Source organism: Equus przewalskii, chromosome 21 (genome assembly GCF_037783145.1).
Source record: "Equus przewalskii isolate Varuska chromosome 21, EquPr2, whole genome shotgun sequence".
In the NCBI taxonomy this organism is placed as follows: domain Eukaryota; kingdom Metazoa; phylum Chordata; class Mammalia; order Perissodactyla; family Equidae; genus Equus; species Equus przewalskii.
This window is the reverse complement of record NC_091851.1, coordinates 30,762,744-30,783,516: the sequence shown is the minus strand read 5'-3', so window position 1 is coordinate 30,783,516 and position 20,773 is coordinate 30,762,744. Positions and strand designations below refer to the sequence as shown.

Below are 20,773 nucleotides of genomic sequence, written 5' to 3'. Positions count from 1 at the left end.
GACCTGGAAATAAAGAGTTAAAACTGTCTTCCTTTATAGATAATTTAATTGTCTATCTAGAAACTCCAAAAGACACAGACACTTTTAGAATAAGAATTTAGCAATGTTTTGTCAGATACAAGATCAATATTCAAAATCAACAGCATTACCACTCTATAGTAATAAGAAACAGAAATGTAATAGAAAAAATCTGATTCAATAGCACTACCAACTGTGAGATCTCTAAGAAAAAAAGTTTTTAAAATGTGTGAGGGGCCGGCCTGGTCGCGCAGTGGTTAAGTGCCACGTTCCACTTTGGTGGCCCAGGTTTCACCGGTTTGGATCCCAGGTGCAGACATGGCACCACTTGGCAAGCCATGCCATGGTAGGCATCCCACATATAAAGTAGAGGAAGACGGGTATGGATGTTAGCTCAGGGCCAGTCTTCCTCAGCCAAAAGAGGAGGATTGGCAGCAGATGTTAGCTCAGGGCTAATCTTCCTCAAAAAAAAAAAGTGTGAAACCTTTGTGGAGAAAATCACAAAAAAATATTGGAGGATATATTCAAAGACATGAATTAATGGAGAGGTATTAACACATTCATGGATTGGAAGACAGTAAAATAATGTCAATATTGTCCCCCATTAATCTATAAATTCACTGCAGTTCTAATAAAAAGCTCCGAAGTGTTTTATCTTAAAATTAATGTACAACAGCAGAGAGCCAAGAATAGCCAAGACAATTTTGAAGAATGAGAAGAAGGAAACCTGTCCTACTCAAAAGTAAAACCTTTTTTTTTTTCTTTTTTTTGAGGAAGATTAGCCCTGAGCTAACATATGCTGCCAGTCCTCCTCTTTTTGCTGAGGAAGACTGGCCCTGAGCTAACATCCTTGCCCGTCTTCCTCTACTTTATATGCGGGACGCCAACCACAGCATGGCTTGCCAAGTGGTGCCATGTCTGCACCCGGGATGCGAACCAGCGTACCCAGGGCTGCTGAAGCAGAATGTGCACACTTAACTGCTGCGCCACTGGGCCAGCCCCCAAAAATAAAACCTTATAAAGCTACAGTGGTTAAGACAGTATGCTACTGATGAGGAAACAAACTAATTAAACAGGACAGAGAGCCCAGAAACTGTCTGACACATATGTAAAATCTGATATATGACACAGGGGGTAATACAACTAAATAGTTCTGGGACAATCGGTTATTCATTTTGAAAAAAATATGTTAGATCTCAATCTCATACTGTACACAAAAATACATTCTAGTGGAGCGAAACTTTAGAAATGTTAGCAAGGATATGGAGAAAAGAAGAACTTATATGCACCGTTGAGGGGATGGTGGTGACACAAACTGGTTCAAGTACTTAGAGAACAATTTGGAAATATCTAATAAAGAAACTTTAAGGGAAATTTTCATTCATACAAAGAAAATGTGTTTATTCCAGCACTGTTTATTATAGCAAAAGACTAAACAACCCTAAATGTCTCAAAAAGAGAACAGATTTTTTATATAATAAGAATGCTACGTAGCAAATAAAATGGATAAATTTGATGTCAAGATAACAAAGTCTCAAAACCAAAGCTGAGTGAAATAAACAAGTTGCACAGCGATCTCAATAACATACCTAATTTAAAATTAAACCTTGTGAAAACAGTACTACCTATTGTTTACGCACACATAAATATACTGTAAAAACACAAAAATATACACAAGAATGAAAACATTAAGTTCATTATGGTAATCTCCAGGGAAGGAGATGAACGGTATGCAGGGGGCTTCAGCTGTGTTTATCAGAATACGTTTTATGAACTGAAGTTAACTAAACAAACAGACATGATCCTGAGGTTTGACACAGCCAGATGGTGGGCATATGAGTGTTCACTATATTATCTATTCTTGTATATTTGAAATATTTCATTAAAAATAAAACTCCTAATGCTTATATCTTTCTATTTTTATCTAAAAAGAGAATGCTTTCCTTGCTGTCAGTGCAATTAAAAACTATTCAAAGCACTGTCAAACTCCAATCTCTGAAGTTCTCACTGTTCTGCTTAGTGGGAAATAACCAATGAGGACTGGCAGAAAGCTGAAGAAATCACATTTCTTTTTCCCTCAAGAGTACCACTTGCCAAGCCTTTAACCATCTTCATGACTTTTAGGATCCCAACTCAGTTGACTAGAATCAGCCACTCTGTCCTGGGTGTAAAGTTTCTGGGCAGGGCCTACATCATTCTACGTTCACCACCGTAACCATCCTCCAGAAACCTGCACAAATCTCTACAGTGATAGGAGTTATCTGGATATTGTCTGGAATAAATTGGCTGGCTCTCTCCCCTTGAGGTACTCCACCTAGCCTATCTAACAAGGATGGCAACCCTCAGAGACTCTCCTACAATCACCTCTAATCCTGCCTGTGAGAGTACACAGTGTGTATCTGTTTGGAATCTCTTCCCCTCTCTCCATCCTCTCTACCATCAGCTTGTCTAGGTCACCTCCACTTCTTGCCTAGAGTACTATGACAGCCTCCTGCTGGTCTCCCTACTTCTTGTTTGTGTCCAATCGAGTCTCCACAGAACCGCAGTCAGAACGATCAATTAGATCACAGGTTGCTAAAATACAAATCCCCTATCCTTTCCGTGGATAAATCCTATTCATCCTGTAAGTCTTGTCATAAATGTTACTTCCTCAGAAAGGCCTTCCTGAGTCCCAGAGACCAGATCAGGTGCCCTGGTAGACTCTCAAATGGTACCCTATACTTTTCCTTTGCAGCATTCACAATAGTTTGTATTTATTGGTGTATTATGTGTAACGCCTGTGAATCTTGCTGAAGTGAGATTATGTTCAAGACACTCCTCTGTTCAAAGTACTTCAATGGCTCTCCATCAGATGCAGAACATGGTCCAATCCTTTAGCATGACATTTAAGGCTGGCCACAATTTGGTGGCAGGATGTCAGAGGAAGGCATCAGGAGGCTGATGATCTAAGTCAGAGTTACTAACTATTGAATCTTGGGAAACTTTTTTTGGCCTCCTAGAGACTAAATTTACTTATCTATAAAATTATGGCATTAGTATATGTCTGGTATGGTTGTTAAGACAATCAAATGTCAACATATGTGAAAATACTTTTTTAACAGTAACCCAATATCCATTATTTTGATAAAATTTTTTATTGTGGTAAAATACACATACCATAAAATTTACCATTAGTGACATTTAGCACATTCACAATGTTGTGCAAATATCACCACTTGATAATTCTTTTTGCTACTCCTTTTCACACCCCTCCCCTCTGTCCATAACAACACAATTCTCTCTGTTTGGAATACCTGTCTTTTAAGATATAATTGTAACCTGATTTCCTTCATAAAGTTGTTCCTGATCTCTAACTGCTGGAAATAACTGCTCTATTTATCTAAAGCATTTAACATTTGCCTTTCTTCTAATTTAACTGAATTCTTACCCAATTTGCCCACCAGCCTACAAGTTTTTTGAGGGCTCAAATCATTGTTTATCCGCCTTTATAGCCCTCCAGCTTTGTCTGTTTCAGAAGAAGAATACAAAGTTTCCTTATATGACTTGACTTTTGCTCAGCATGAGAGTTCTCCTTCTGATTTTATATTTACTCTAAACTAGGAAAAGAGAAATTCTGCAGTTGAATTGAAGAAAACATATAGATGGGTATTTTTCATTAGAACACAGCACTATAAACTAGAGAATGTGTAGTTTAGTCTCAACAAGACACATAGCCTTTTGAGCTGTGGCTTTCATATCTTAACAGATGTTTAATAATTTACAAGCCAAGATTAAGAAGGTCTTTAGTCCCAGTCCCCTGCATGTAAACAGTCACAGTGTATAGAGAACTAATTCCTTGACAGTTTTTTTGTGAAGCCCATCTCTCTTTCAGGTTGCTGTTCACATTTCCATGGTACATCTGAGGGTGGAAGTTCGTGGGATTCTCCCAAGCAGAGTGCCTAGCAGGCTAACAAGAGCTGACTGCCCTTCCAAGACAGTTTTCCTCTTTAAATAGCAGTATCAATAAATAACAACGCATGGGTATACAACAGTTTATGATGTGCTTTCACATATATTATCCCATTTGGTCCTCAGGGAAACTACCCAGATGAAACCTTAGGAAGCCAGAAGAATTAAGACTAGATTTCACAACTTCTTTCTGGATTCAGAGCAATTACATTCCTTTCCTCAGAGCCAAGAAAGGTGAGGAACAGGAAGAGAGCTGTTGAAGCCAATATAAATTTAGCACATTATTCACCACAATCTGACCACTGAACAGTAAGCAATGTGAAGGCAGGGACTGCATCTGTTTACCAACACACTTCCTAGCACCATGCATACACTGTGCCAAGCATGTACTGGGATTTTAGTAAACGTTTGTGAATTAATAAATGAGTAAGATTACAATGTGATGCAGACAACGCATACATCTTAGGGAAGTCACTAGATAATGATAACCACGAAAGTACTTGTCTTATTTTGTGGCAAGGGTTTTCAGTTTGTCAGAGTGATTCCAGAGGCTGAGAACATCACATTTCAACAAAAAGACAGAGATTATTAGCCCCACTCATTGCTGCAGCTCTTCACTACCCCTTACCTTGATTCGTGAACTGGGGTTCAACATGATGTATTTAATGGAGCCTTGGATGTTCTCTGTCCAAGAGACCAGCCAAGTAACCTTGTTATCATGTCGGACCTCTTTCCATTTATGTCCTGGAGGAGGAGAAGGAACCTTGGCATCTCTGCAGAAATAACAAAGCAGGAGGGCAGTGAAAATGAGGAGAAGTGAGGAACAATTTCACCTTTCATGACCTGAAGGATATGATGAATCTGCTGAGCATATATTTCCAAGTTTCCTCCTCACCAGTCAATAACTGAAAAACATTTGGAGATCTATACATGGAAATACTGTGTCATTCTCAAACAGTCCTCTGTAACATGGGAAATATTGCCAACTACCAAGAACAAAGGAAGCCCCCCACTTCATTTCTGGCCCAAAGGATGAACTCTGCTCACTTGCTACAGTTGATGATTATATCCTCAGGCATGATCCGTCTTTTCAGCATGCCCATCTTGGGGTGGTTGCCACGGCCACGGAAGAGCCCAGGAGGTTCTATCTTGAAGTTGGCAATCCTCTCTCTGTGGTTATCCATAACACAGAAGCCATATTCTTTCAGTAATTTTTCATTCTCCTCTTTGATTTTCTGGAAGACGGGAAGGAAGTACTTAAAATGGGTTCAAATGCTATTCTCTACTCAAACATTCTTAGCTTTTCTGTGAGAACAGGTCAAGGTAGAGAAAAGTCTAAAAATCACTGAGAAATGAATTCAAAGAAGGGAAAACCTCTAAAAGATTTTTCAAAGTTAAATATAAAAAAGTTCCCTGAGATATCTACCTATAAGGATTGACTTCAACTATTCAAATTCAAACTAATCCGATTCTAAACTGATTCTCTTAAAGGATTTATGTGCATAACTATGTTACTTAGGTATTTTTAAATATAACTTTAAAAATTAACACCATTTTGTTGAGTACTGTCAAAATGTGGGACAGAGAGTCTCTGACAAGTCCTCATAAAGAACATCTCCATGTTTTCTAACAGATTCCAGAGACACTTAGTTGAATAGCATTTCATGTGAGTTTTCAAGCTGAAACAAACCTGTCATGGTTTCTTTCCTAGATATATGGGTACATAGATTCTACACTTTCTGATCCTTGCTACAAAGGGTGGGGGGCGCGGTGCAGGGAACTGGAGCCTCCTTACCCTCTGCTAATTCTTCGTTCATATTATACTTAGCAATTCAATTTAACCAAGTCCTGCTCCCTTGTTGATGAAAACAGATTCAGAACTTGCTGGCAGCAGTTGTCCTCGACAGGGGCTCTGACAAGGTGATACTTCTGAATCTCCCTATCTTTGGATCACTATTCCAAGAACAAAGCTCCAAAGTAGTTTTTAAGTTTAAAAACACAGCTAAAGTGAGTAATAAACCAAATGCCACTAATTTTGAATATTGGGGAAAAGACTGAGACTGAAGTGTGATGCAATTATCATTCTTATAGAAACAAGAATTTTTAAACTAAAGGTCAAATAGGTATCATTAAACAATGAGCTATATAAATACAGTGGCCTAAATTATATAAACATGCAAGTCCATTAAAATACTGAAACTATGGGGCTTTGAAGTGCAAAGAATCCCTAAAATCCTTAACTTCTGGACCTCCAATTTGAAAATACAAAACCCTAGCCTGGATTCGAAAATACAAAACCCTAGCCTGGATTCCTCTACATTGAGGCTTAACAAACTTTTTCTAAATAGAAAATATTTTAGGGTTAAAGTCATATGGTCTCTGTCGCAACTATTCAGCTCTGTCACTGTTGCATAGAAACAGTCATAGATGATATATGAACAAGCAGACGTGGCTTGTAATAAAACTTTCTTACAAAAAGAGCCTATAGTTTGCCTCCAGGACTCTAGAAGAAACTGACATCCCAGCTGGACAGTAGAAAGATCTTTCAGGAATGAGGTTGGCCAAGGCTGGAAGATGGAGATGGATGAGCGTGGCTAGATTTCAGGGTAAAATAGATCAAAGAATAGGGAGATACACGGCCAATATTATTTTATCTGTCCTAAATCGCTAATATCCAGGAGCCACTGTGGGGCAGGTCTTTCCATCCTTTAATATTATATTATTGAAGTTACTGACTGGTTTTTAGGTCAAAAAAGCACCAGGGTTTTTATATTGAGCCATTAAACAAAGTGATTATTCACAATTTTCAGTCTACGTAAAACCCATATGAAAATTTAGACTTTGCTGGGCCAAGAATCCTAAATCTTTAGTAGAGAGCCATGTGAAATTACTAAAGCTGTGTCCTAAGAACTAAGGAGAAAATTAGATGAACTAATCACTACTTCAAAATTCTCTAGAGGTTTAAGAAATTCTGTAGTACCAGTTTCTCTTCCTTGCTCATCTGTTTCCGAGCTTCCGTCTGGGCTTTGAAATACTGGCTCATCTGGGTAAAATCACATTTGCTTAGGCTGGTGATAATATTCTTCTCTTCGTTAGTCATTTCCTAGTCAAAAGAGAAGGGGGAGTTAAAGGAGAAGATAAAGGTAAATACACTAATAAGCACTCAGGTTTCTTTGTGATTACAGCAAAACACCATTTTTTCAGTCAAAGATGTCCAGAGAGATAATCAATCTAAATTAGTGAGTTCTGAAAAAGGAAATACAATTTATTAATTTGTTCTATAATAAAAATTTTAATATAAAAATACTTTAAATGACTTATCATTGACAAAAGGTAACTCCTGGGTAGTTTCTTGGGCTCCTTGGCACATTGCCACAATCTCTTACGCATATACCACAGATAGAGAAACATGAATATTGTTAATAAGAGAAATATTCCCACTCATTCTCTTTCAGAAACATTATCCCTGCTCTATTCACTTATTAAATTTTATTTCCAGAGCTATTCAGAAGGTAAACTTCAGCTCAGCCTCTGTCCACATTATTCGAATTGAGAATAATGAGATTGTTTAAAATCACCTAGGCAGATACAGGATATGCGGTTTCAAGAACAGAAAGTACCTAAAGCAAATAAGCAAGAATCAAGAGGGAATGGGACATCACATTAACATCTCTCTTTGCAACAGCAGACAGAGGGCAGTCCTACAGAGACAAATTTTCCTTTGCTCAACTGGAGCTGAAGTTTTCTGTTTGATCTAATCTGATAAACTCCCTCCTGCAGCCAAATGAGAGCTGAGAGAAAAGAAATATTAAGTATTTTTGTTAGAAACTTTATATAATAAAGCAAATGAACAGGAAAAAAAAACTTTTACTATAATAAAACTCAACAAATTTTACATCAGCGAATTTTTTGTAAAAGTATGCTTTATTACTTAGTAGTTGATTAATATTTCTGAAGAGTGCTAGGATATTAATACATGGGCTACAATACCTTTCTCCAGTCTTTAAAGAAGTTTTTCCTAAATATTTCCTTAGTAGTATATTCATGGTCGAGCATTTTTGCAAAGAACGTAGCTACTTCTTCTGCTTTGGGGCTCAGCTTCATGACTTTACCTAGAGGAAAAAGTGGTTCCAAAAGTTGAGGTATATAATTCATGTTCTGAGCATAAATATTGAGCTCTGGAGACATCTTACTAATGGTTTACCTTCCCGAGGTCTATAAAGGTCTAGTAACACATGGTAACAACAACAAAGACAACATACTGATTTATATCTACTTGTATAAATTCTCCTTCTCTTTAGCAGATATTTACCTGGGTCATTCTCTGGAGACTATGCCAGTAAACTGTTCCCAGCTGCCTGCTCAGGACAGGGATGACCTGGGGCAGGCCCAGTCACTCTTCCTTTTCCTTTCAGCAAGCAGGGTCCTTTACACCTCTTCAATGGTTTTTAAAAATCAAATCCTCAGAGGGACTCCTGCCACTGCTAAGCTAAGCAGCCTCTGTTCAAGAAGGGGAGGAAGGGATAGGGCAGGGAGTGGAAGAAAGGAATTGTGGGGAAAAGAAATAGGCATCTTTCTTCTTTAAAGTTAGGTGGGTGGAATATGAATAAAAATATATATATATATCTATAGCAGGCAAGCCCAGATATCCCACATGAGAAGTCTAAATAAGACCCTCCTCTGGAACCTTGCTACTCAAAGTGTGGTTCACAGACCAACAGTATCGGCATCACGTGGGAGTCTGTTAGAAATGCAGAATCTCAGGCCCCCATCCCAGACCTACTGAACTAGAAAGCGCATTTTAACAAGACCCTCAGGTGGCTGTGTGCGTACTAGGCTTTGAGATATACTGCTCTGGAACACAGGCACTATGAGGTTGCCTCTTCCAGGGAAACAGGACTCATCCAGAGCACAAGGGATGACTGGGGTTCTTGGCACTGTATAACATGTTTAGCAAAAGCTGTTCTAAAGGAGTTCTGATGTTACACAATGAAAACTGCTAACTGGTAAAGAAAATCTAAACGGGGCCTGGGGGTTTTGTCTATCTTAATTAGTCAATAAAGCAATAAAGGAAAAGTACTTGGGAGTTTAATCTACTTTGCAAACGGATTACTTTTAACAGTACTCTTACGGCCAATTTCCATTTTTGTCTTGAAAACCCAACTTTATAACACCATCTGGAACTAATCCATGACATAATAATCTGGCTATACTTAAATGAGGTTAAATACTATTCTACTGCCTTGCTATTACATAGGTACTAATAATTCACCATGGATTTTCACATTCATTATAGAAAACTAAAACTTAACCAGAAATCCATTCACTTCAAAACTCACAAGACACCTCATCTCATGATGGTTGGGAAGTTATCCTATCTGACTGTAGGGATGTAGGAAATTGTAGCACAATATTGAAATTGTCGGGGTAGACAAAAGAACCTGCTTTGAATCCATAAATTAAAAGGCCAACAGGTGGCGCCACTTTCCCCACTCAAACCCCCAAGCTCCTGCCTTTGAAAGAAGACACTCTGGGCCTCTAAGATAGGCTGGCTTTCAAGGGTTTCCTGCACTTCTTCACAAGTCCCCCATTCAAGTCTGAATCAGAGATGTTAAGTAAAGTTGTGACATATTTCCAATAAAAGGAAAACATTAAGTCACCAACAATAAAAGAAATGAAATAAAATAAATGGCAAGAAGAATGTGAACTGTTCTTGGGTCTGTTTGGTATAGACTAAATACCAACAGCATCTGAAAAAAAAAAAATGGAGGCTCTTGGGCAATTTTATTTAATTCTGTCCCAAAAGAGAAAGCAATTTTGACACCCTCTGTGTTAGATGAGCTGTCAAAAGATGAAATGATGGCTCCCAGCAGCAGAGTGGTGGGAGGATGACTTGAAGGTTCCTGGCAATGGTAGCACTTTGTGGAAAAGGCTGAGCTCCAGGAAGAAGAAACTGCTGAGTCAGAGCTGAAAACTGAAGGTTCTTAGCAGAGGCAATTCACTGCTTCAGCCAGCCTGTGCCCCACCTCCCTGGCAGGTTCTAAAGGAGTCTGAGAATTCTCTTCCCTAGAGGGTAGGCAGGACTTACAGTATCAAATTTGACTAATAAGTCAAATACAACTTCTTGATTTGCTGCAGAGCAAGAGTTTACACAATCAAGGGGAAGAAATCCCAGAGAGAAACCCAACTGAGAAAATGCTAGAGCGCTGGAGCCGGAGCTCCTATGATGGACTGGACAAGAACTGGGGAAGGGACCTGGCAACCAGTGATGATGACTGGTTCAGGGCTCAGCTTACCATCTTGAAAAGTAAGAGAAACTCAAAGACTAAGGAATCTAGCTTTTCCTCAAATTACTTTGAATCTCAAAGTGAAGTTTTACAAGCTGAGCTTTCTGAAGCTTCTGAAGTAAGCCCAGACGAGGGCTACAGAATATCTGCACTTTTGTGATTGTCTTCTTTAAGGTTCTAGGCTCTTTCTCTTCATTAGAGTTTTGGCTTTGAGTCATATTTAAGAGTCTCCAAGGAATGACCAACTGTGAGGGATGACAGTAGAACTCTGTCCTGTGCTCTCTGGTCAACACAGGTCAGAAAGCTTATCTGATGAAAGCATTGGTCACTGAGGGTATGGGATCCTGCTAGATTGCAAACTCCATGAGATCAGGGATTAGTCAATACTGCCCACTGCTGAGTCTTGGCATCTGAACATAGGCACATTGAATAAACATAGTTTTAAACAATGAATTCCAACTTGCCAAGTTTGACATGTCTCTCACTTGCAAGACCTCTAGCCTTTCAGTATAAACTACTACCTTGACCTACAAGCATCTGTAGCCCTGAGGTCAGTGCTGGTGGACGGAGAGATGCACCAGAACTCTCTGAGTCTTCACCACTGATACTTTTCAGCAGTTCTCCTGCCCAGTGCTTCTCAAAGTTTGGTCAGCAGAAGCACCCAATACTGCTCCACACCTATTTAATGGGCCCAGATTCAGCTGGTGAATCTTAAGCATATACAGGTTTGAGAAAAAATGCTCTATCCATTTCTGGATAGAACTCTTGGAATGCAGGAAATCAGTTGAGCATTACCATCTGCATACTGCTATACTGCCAACACTGCCAATAGGAGTGTCAAAGACTACTCTCAAATTTGTCAACCCAAAGACAGAAATAGTGATAGGTAAGGGACAATTCTGAGTGTTCTAAGAGAACCAGGCAGGGCATTTCCTCAAAGCAGCTCATCACACTTAACTGGACATATAGCAAAGGCACAGTGTCGTGCTATGTAAAGTGAGTGATAGACACCTACCAGCCCTATCTAGAGACTGATGGCAGACAAATTAATCCTCAGCCAAATACTAGTGCTATTTCTAGTGATAAGCAGTTTGTCAGCTTGGATTATATCACTAAAATAAATTACAAGTATGGCTATTTCAATAAATCTTGGAAAGAGTAGCTGCTTAGAAATGAAGTTCAGATAAAAATATTTAGCTGGTGGAAGAGGTTCTGTGAGCTATGTAGATGGACCTTTTTGGGACCATGTAGTTAAGACATTAACAGCCCCTTTCTCAGGGTACTTCGTCAGCACAAAATGGGCCTTTAAGAATTAAGTGAACACCCGAAGACCCTTCCCCCAAACCCTACAATGACAATAAAACGAACTGAAATAAACAAAAAAGGATTATATAGCACAAGATCCTTCCTTATTTTCTATTCCTAAATAGAAGCAGACTCTTCTTGGCCAAGAATTGGGCGACCTTGGAATAACTCACCATCATAGTAAAACTTGACACTCTCTGGAAGAGGCTCATACGGTGGAGCAAATACAGGACCTTTATGTTCTAGGAACTTCCACTTGATGCCTTCAGGATAGCGCTCTTCTTCCCACCTTACAAAGACAAAATATATCCCTATTTAGTGATTACTTCACCTAATAAAGAGATTATTATCTATTAAATGCCTACATAATTATCTGCTCAACTGACTGATGCTCTGGAGTGACTCTGGGCCCCACATTCAAGGCCTGGATCAAAATAACCAGTGTCTTTCACTTTGAAAAAGCCAACATTCACAACAACTAAGATAGAATACTCAGGTGAATGGAGGAAAATACATTCCAACAATTTGGTTCAAAGATATTGGATACAAGAGATCATCACTCAAGGATCTCAACAACTGGGGGTGTGGAAATGGAAACAGTTGTCTTACAATACTGGTATAACAGTAAACCAATGGTAATACATGACAGAAGTATTATTTATGCTGTTAATACATATAGGAAAAGCCCTCCTGGAAATGGAAATGCCAGGGGAAGATACAGGAGAAAACAATCCTATGAGAAAGTGCATAATGGAACAGAAGAGCGGGAAATAATAGTTCAGCTAGGGTAAACTGAGTTAAAGGTACTTATGCATTATCGAGAGCTATTTAGCAGACACTGAAAAGTGACTGTAAAGGTCAGTGGAAATAACTTTTTTTAACCTTATTTTAAAAATGGCCAAACATACAGAAAAATAATTAATACAATGAACACCATATAGCCATCACCTACATACAACAATCATTATTATGCTGAATTTCCTATTGCTGAACCATTTCAAAACAAATTGGAAATGTGGTACCTTACCTCTAAAATTTCAGCAAACATCTCTATAAAAATAAGGATATTCTCACATAACTACAATACTACTATCAAATCTAATGAAATTAATTCTCCAATATCATTCTAATACTCAGACCATACTAAAAACTTCCCAATTATATCCAAAATGTATTTTATACACCAGGATCCAATTAAGGATGATGCACTGCAATTGGTTGATATGAGTGAGTCTTTCTTTCTCTGGAATTAAACAAACTGTCTTACTACCATCACTGTTTTGTTTTTTTAAGAGTCAGTCAGTTGTCTTACAGTTAGAATATTTTAATAATTAGAAAATTCTAATAATCTATTTAAAGATTTTAATCTTCACTATTTCTATCTTAAAATGAAAAGCCCTATAGTTCCACAGAATCCTTCTGAAAGCCAATTATTCATATTCTATTACTTCCTATCATCTCCCAAGTCCAATATTTTAAATAAAGTTCAAAAACACCAAATAAAAATTACATATATTGAACTGTGCTGTAACAATAGCACTACTATAAAACCAAAGTCAACATATATGGTCAAATGATTTTTGACAAGAGTACCATGACCATTCAATAGAGAAAGGACAGTCTTTTCAACAAATGGTGCTGGGAAAACTGGATATTCACATGCAAAACAATGAAGTTGGGCCCTTACCTTACTCTATATACAAAAATAAACTCAAAATGGACCAAAGACCCAAACATAAGAGCTAAAACTCTTAGAAGAAAACATAGGGGAAAAGCTTTACCACACTTAGATATGATACCAAAAGCACATGTAACAAAAGAAAAATTAGATAAACTGGGCTACTAAACTAAAAACTGTGCATCAAAAAACACAATTAACAGAGTGAAAAGCCAACCCACAGAATGAGAGAAAATATTTGCAAAGCATATAACTGATAAGGGGTTAATATCCAGAATATATAAAGGACTACAACTCAACAACCAAACAACCCAATTGAAAAATAGGCACAGGACTTGAATAGACATTTCTCCAAAGGTATACAAATAGCCAATAAGCATCTGAAAAAATACTCAACATCACCAATCATTAGGAAAATATAAATCAAAACTATGAGATACCACTCACATCCATTAGGATGACTATTATAAAAACAAAGACAAACCAGAAAATAACAAATGTTGATGGGGATATGGAGAAACTGGAACTCTTGTGCACTGCTGGTGGCAACGTACACTGGCGCAGCCACAGTGGAAAAGATATGGCAGTTCCTCAAAAATTAAACATAGAATTACCTTATGATCCAGCAATTGCACTCCTAGGAATATACCCACAAGAACTGAAAGCAGGTATTCAAACAAATACTTGTACATCAATGTTCAGGGCAGCCCTATTCACAACTGTCAAAATGTGGAAACAATCTAAGCATCTATCAACAGATGAATGGATAAATAAAATGTAGCTTATACATACAATGGAATATTATTCAGCCTTAAAAAAAAAAGGCAATTCTGACACATGCTACATGGATGAACCTTGAGGAACTTTCTTAAGAGAAATAAGCCAGTCACAAAAGAACAGATATTGTATGTTTCCACTTATATGAGGTACCTAGAGCAATCAAATTCAGAGGCAGAAAGTCGGATGGTTACCGGGGGCTAAGGGAAAAGAGGGATGAGGGAGAGTTATTGTTTAACCGAGTTTCAGTTTTGTAAGATGAAGAGAGTTCTGGTGATGGGTGGTGGAGATAATGGTAGCACAACAATGTGCACGTACTTAATACCACTTAATTGCACACTTAAAAATGACTGAGATGGTAAATTTTATGTTTTCGTATTTTGCCACATATTAAGAATAGTTTAAAAAAAACCCTCAAAGTCAAGATTTAACAAAATTTTAGACCCAGAAGAAACACTAAAGATCTTCTATAACCAACCTACTACTTTACAAATATGAAAGTGGCAGGATCTCCCAAGTAGATGTTGGCATAGAAAAGCCTGGATGCAGCAACCCAAACCCCAGAGTCTATTACTCTCCAAATCAGAGAAAATACATATGTAGGTATTATGTATGTAGGCGTGTATGTGAGGACTGCTACAAGAAGCCCCTCTGTAGCAGTCACACAGTAACTGTGAGGAGATTCAGAACGCCATATTTTCCCTCATCCTGGGACTTGGTTCCATTCTTCTCATCAGCCCCAATGTTTTTTAATTAAGACTACAAACTATTTTTATAATTCCTCCTATTCCATTATGTTCACCCTGAGGACGCACAGTAACTTCTTTACCATTTAAGCTAAGTTAGAGATTCAGTGAATCACTCAACACCAAACCTCAGTCTAAACAGAAAGACAGAACGTACCCTCCAACAGGCTGCTGTCATTGGAGCAACAGCTATTACTGTACAAACAGAAACAGCAGTGTTGGCCTTTTAGGCCCCCCCTCTACGGTTCACCAACAAAATTAAGAAAAACATGTACTCAGACATCAAAATGATTTTTCTATAGCAGGCTTGACTTATGAATTGAAGGTAGGTATCAATTTGATAACAAAATGTGCTTGAAAGGGGGAAGGTGGAAAAGTGCTAGAAATGTGTGTAAGACAGGGAAGTAAACATTCATATGCCGCTTGAAATCAAGTTCCCTTGCAGTTAATAAGCACCTCACAGTACATTGTAAAATGCATATTTAATGTTGAAAGTTTCAGAAATAAAGATCATATACTACAGCTTTCTAGAAGCTAATTTCTGGAATCAAGGACAGTTTCTCTGATTTGAGGAGAATGTCCATCCATACTCCATAAATTTCTTATCACTATTACTGATTGTATAGGTAAGTCCTGGTCTTTCAACACTAATTCCTTACTTTATATCCTAACTCCTTACAGCATTTTATCTTTGCTAAAAGAAACTTAAAACTCTATATAAAGTCACACCTAACACCAGCAACAAATTACCCAGTTTCTAGGTCTTTTGGTGAAGAATCTGTTTAGAATAAACATGGGACTTACATTCCAACAGGTCAGCTCTGACACAAAAGTGTTCTTAAGGCAGAGCTGAAACCCTATACAGCTATAATCAGGAAAAGTTAAAAACCAGGGTATCTGTGTTAAACAGGTTTTCATGGGTGAGCCTGAGCATACTGCCATCACTTATTAACATTATTTCTATGGGGAAAATGTGATACAGTAAAGAAACCCAGAGGAACCTGGACCATTTTCCCATTCCCACAATTACTGAAGAGAGGGAGCTGAGGATCAAAATTTGCTTGCTTGTTCGTTTGTTTTTGGCAGGATGAACATACCTGCAGACTCAAGGGGGAAGCAAAAGATCTGCACATTTGCCAAGCTAGTAAAGTGTGTAATTCTCTTAGTGGGATACCCAGAGGAATATTTGTAAAAGTGAGAGTATCTGTCATTTAAGTTCCCTGCCATTTAAGTTCCCTCAGTAGGCCATGAGTGGCAGTCACTGAGGACTGGACCACTGACTTCAGAGTATAATAGGCAGCCTATAGTGACAGAAGAAAAGGGCAAGACATCAGTTAAGAGGCTAATCATTCTTGTTCTCTACTTCTGAAAACTTAGTGTACCATCAACCATTGTGTTTAAGAATGCAAAACACTGAATAGTCAGACTTGAGAAAAGCATGCATTGGAGGCTGTAGCAAAGACTGCTTACCCCCAAGCCAACCATCTTGGACTAAATACTAACCAGGCCCTCCTAAACCAAAACAAGAATAAAAACCAAAGGTCACAGCCTCTCAGAATTAACGTGCGGCAACAGTGACAAGGATTTCAACCACAGAAGCAAAATTAGGCTATTAGACCCTTCAAGGGTACCTAACTCCACACACAAGGCTAGACCAGGACAAGAGTACCTCTGCTTCAAAGCCCAGCAAGAGCCAAGGCTCCAAAGGAAGGGGGAAGATAGCAGAGAGCTACTGATGACAAGGAAATGAACTTGTTCATTCAACCGAACACTTAAAGAGCACCCACCACAGAACCCTGAGAAACACAACAGACTGATGAATTACCAACTCATCATTCTCTTGACTCTCAATAATAACCCCTGACCTATACAATCACTTCATTTTATCTTAAAAAATCACTTTACTAAAGGTCATAAAAAACTTTTCAATAGTCTGTCACTGAAAACCTTTGATTAGCTTCAAAGAAAAAATGAAATAAAAATGAGAAAAATAAAAACACATATTCTTTTGTTTTCTGACTCTGACCTCTGGAAAGGCCCAGGATTCCTCTGCTCTATGGTTTTCCTTTTAACCCCACATATGTTCACACCAACAACGCTGATCACACAGCTTCGCTGAGCATTTCTGCCACTGCAGCTCTGCTCCTCCCAGCCACCTCCCTGGTCACTGATCTTTCCCCTTTCCTCAGAGGTGTTGGGGACATTACCGTTCTCAATTATAAAAGCCATAGAGTAGATACATACAAATTGGTCTGGAAGTCTACACACCAAACCATGAATAGTGGCTACCTCAAAGCTGGAAAGAAAAATGGGAATGAGAGAAAGAGGTAAAGCGGACTGTCATTTTTTCCTAACTTGTATACCTCTGGATCATTTGAATTTTTTAAACATAAATACAAATCATGTATTACTGGTGTAATAAATAACACGTTTATTTCCAAATTCTAAACACCAAAAACTTATTAAATAGAAAAAATAAAAATTTCCCACCGAAACACTTCTCAAAGTTAACTATTGCTAAACTGTCCTTCATAAAGACTGTCTCAATCTTTCCTCCCATAGTGAGGGTGAATGCCTGTTTTCTCATATTCACAACCCTATATATTTTGATACTTATTAGTCTTTCCCAACCTGAGAGACATTAAACAAAAAGACATAACAGTTAAAAATAAAAAGATCTGGGGGCCCGCCCCATGGCCCAGTGGTTAAGTTCACACGCTCTGCTTCAGCAGCCCAGGGTTTCACCGGTTCGAATCCTGGGTGGGGACATGGCACAGCTCATTAAGCCATGCTGAGGCGGCATCCTACATACCACAACTAGAAGGACCCACAACTGAAAATACACAACTACGTATCGGGGGCTTTGGGAGAAAAAGGAAAGAAAAAAAAAATCTTTAAAAAAAAATAGGAAGATCTGGGTAATTAGGTGTTCATTTATTATTTTTCTTTGCATCTTTGATTACTTGTGAAGTTGACCATATTTTAAGATGTTTACTAATCATTTATTTTTTTCTAATGAATTGCCTGTTCCTCACTTTCTATCAGACTGTTCCTTTAATTTTTTTTTTTTTTTAAAGATTGGCACCTGAGCTAACAACTGTTGCCAATCTTTTTTTTTTTCTTTTTTCTCCCCAAATCCCCCCAGTACATAGTTGTATATTTTAGTTGTGGGTCCTTCTAGTTGTGGCATGTGGGACACCACCTCAACATGGCCTAATGAGCAGCGCCATGTCCGTGCCCAGGATCTGAACCCTGGGCTGCTGAAGCCGAACACGTGAACTTAACCACTCAGCCATAGGGCTGGCCCCCCTTTTTTTTTTTTTTTTTATTTTTTTATTTTTTTTATTAATGTTATGATAGATTACAACCTTGTGAGATTTCAGTTGTACATTTTTGTTAGTCATGTTGTGGGTACACCACTTCCCCCTCCGTACCCTCCCCCCACCCCCCCTTTTCCCTGGTAACCACCAATCAGATCTCCTTCTCAATATACTAATTTCCACCTATGAGTGGAGTCATATAGAGTTCGTCTTTCTCTGACTGACTTATTTCGCTTAACATAATACCCTCGAGGTCCATCCACATTGTTGTGAATTGGCCCCCCTATTTTTTTAAAAGACCTTTTTTAATATTAGGAAGCTTAGCCCTTTATATTGCAAATATTTTCCCTTAAGAATTCTTTTAAATGGCATGAGTTTGTTTGCCATATAGAGCATTTTAATTTTGATGTATCAAATTTATAAATCTTTTCCTTATGGCTCTGGTTGTAAGTCTTGCTTCAAAGGGTCTTCAGTATTCTACAATTATAAAAATACTCGCTCAGGTTTTCCTGTGGAGGTTGTTTTTTAAAATAAATAGGCAGTTTTCCCAACATGACTTATTAATCCATCTTTTCCCTAACGTTTTAAATGCAATTTTCTTTATATGCCTAACTCCCACATATACACAGGTCTACTTCTATAGTTCATTCTGATCAATAGGGTGGGACCTAGTTTTGAGACCTATAGGCTGAGAGTTAGTTAATGCTTTTCACTAGGACCCACAAAACTTATTTCAGAATGTTATTTTAGAGAGATTCTTATAAGTACTTCCTTCCTTCCCCAAATATCAGGCTATTAATTTTAATAACTCAATAGTCTTGCTTAATTAGGTTGTGAAATAAGAGTTGACATTTTAACTTTTAACCCAGTGCTGAGATGTTACCATTTCCACTTCTGCTCCTCTTCTTTCTTCGGCTTCTTTTTCTTGCTATCTGGCTCAGGAACTTTTTTATCTTTATCTTTATTCTTGGGTTTTTTCAATTTACCATCCTACAAAGAAACATGATGAGAAAGGACTTAAATAAGGACCAACCACATTTCTAGAAGTAGTTTTGGGGGGGCATTAGGAAGAAAAACTGGAATCACGGAATGTTAGAACTGGGGAGGTTCTCAGGTCCAATCCTCTCAATTTAACAGATGAATAAAAATTTACTGGTTCTCTTCTCTACAGCAGTATTTCCCAAAACTCCCTGACAAATGACATTATCTGAGAATGTAGTTAAAAACACTCATTCTTCAGGGGAAGAGGTTGGGAAACTGTATTTTTTTTAGCCTAAAGGGAGTTTGGGAAAGCACTATTATAGAGACTAATCCCAGTGTATTATCCTCACTTACTTTTAAATCTACTCATCTTTAAATCTCTTTTAACACCATCAAATAATGCATATAGGGGGCTTTGTATTAGATATTTAATACACAATTTGAAAGGAAATTTCTGATTGAGTCTAACGGTATACCTTCTATCACTGATGTTTGCAAAGTCACAAAGCAGTAAGCAAGTATTTGGGAGGGCCTAAAGTGACTACCGATTCCTAAGGTGGTATTTCTTTATGGCTCTTCTTTGAACTGTGACCCTAGACTAGCTGTCACAGTGGCACAGAAAAAGAACATCAAACATAAACAAGTGCAATTCACCAAAATAGGAGATAAACCTCAAAACACACAGACAGACAAAAATGTACTATTCAACAGATGGGGGTCCCACTCAATAGAAGCCAACCTCTTTTGAAGAGTATTTTCCTTTGTCCTAACTATTCAAGAAGATTTAAGTCTTTATTCAGTAAGCTTTATATAGCTATGAAACGTGGTTTTGAGTCATCTTAATCAATTACAAAATAGAAGAATTTGAAAAAACTTCATAGTTTGGTTTGACCTCTTCCAGTTACAACCAAGGAAACTCTGAAACAGAGGTTTTGTCACTTGCTCAAGGTCATACAGCTACTATTGACCATGACGTGAGCCCACGTTTACCAGAAAAATAACAGAATGTGACTCATGGGAATGACTGGACTAAATAAACATTCCAGGACTACATGATAGAATGGCAATCAAGATAAACTCAGGGTCTTTAAGTAAATGACCTTTGGGGTAGAAGGAAGGGGAAAGACTACAACACCACATGTATTTTAAAATAGGAATGGAGAATATAAACGTGTAAGTATGTTTGGGAGGAGAAAGTACTAGAGGATCATATTAACTCAGACAGTGTTTACTCTTTAGGCTGAAACTCACCACAGGAAAGGGAAATGTTTTTCAGTTAAGACATTCTCTGAACAGCTTCTGAACAGGCATGCAGATGGTCCTATCAGGAAACTACTGGCTACACTGTATGTTTTCAAGCCTCAAAATGGGATAAGCAGTCACTGAGAGACTCCAGAACAATTCCCAGAAATTAAAAAAACCACAACCAGCAAGTAAGGTTTAATGACCAATCCTGCCATCTGGGGTCCTTGCCATAATAAGACCGTATTAATTCAGTCTTTCAGCTTGCATTTTTTTTCACCCCTGGGAGGGAGAGGGTTGCTAAAGAGAAAAATAAAAAAGTGAAATCAATTGTTCTTTCTTCCCAATGGTTTAAGTTATTATTATTACTAACCTCTTCCAAACTCAGAGTTTTTACAAAAATGCAGCCTAAGCATAAAAGTGATACAGAAAAGCATGAAGAGCAGAAATCTTACATTTCTGACCAGTCTA

At 38.0% G+C, this 20,773-nt stretch overlaps 1 protein-coding gene across 1 annotated transcript in view; it reads right to left on the bottom strand.

The window, feature by feature from the left end:
* TOP1 (DNA topoisomerase I) overlaps positions 1 to 20,773 on the bottom strand; it is an 85,768-nt gene that overhangs the window by 15,881 nt on the left and 49,114 nt on the right. The window contains exons 8-13 of the mRNA XM_070589233.1: positions 18,963 to 19,069; positions 11,732 to 11,847; positions 7,957 to 8,078; positions 6,947 to 7,069; positions 5,014 to 5,201; positions 4,595 to 4,739 (exon numbers count right to left, since the gene is read on the bottom strand). Coding sequence (XP_070445334.1) covers positions 4,595 to 4,739; positions 5,014 to 5,201; positions 6,947 to 7,069; positions 7,957 to 8,078; positions 11,732 to 11,847; positions 18,963 to 19,069 — 801 coding nt within the window. The remainder of the gene's footprint in view (positions 1 to 4,594; positions 4,740 to 5,013; positions 5,202 to 6,946; positions 7,070 to 7,956; positions 8,079 to 11,731; positions 11,848 to 18,962; positions 19,070 to 20,773) is intronic.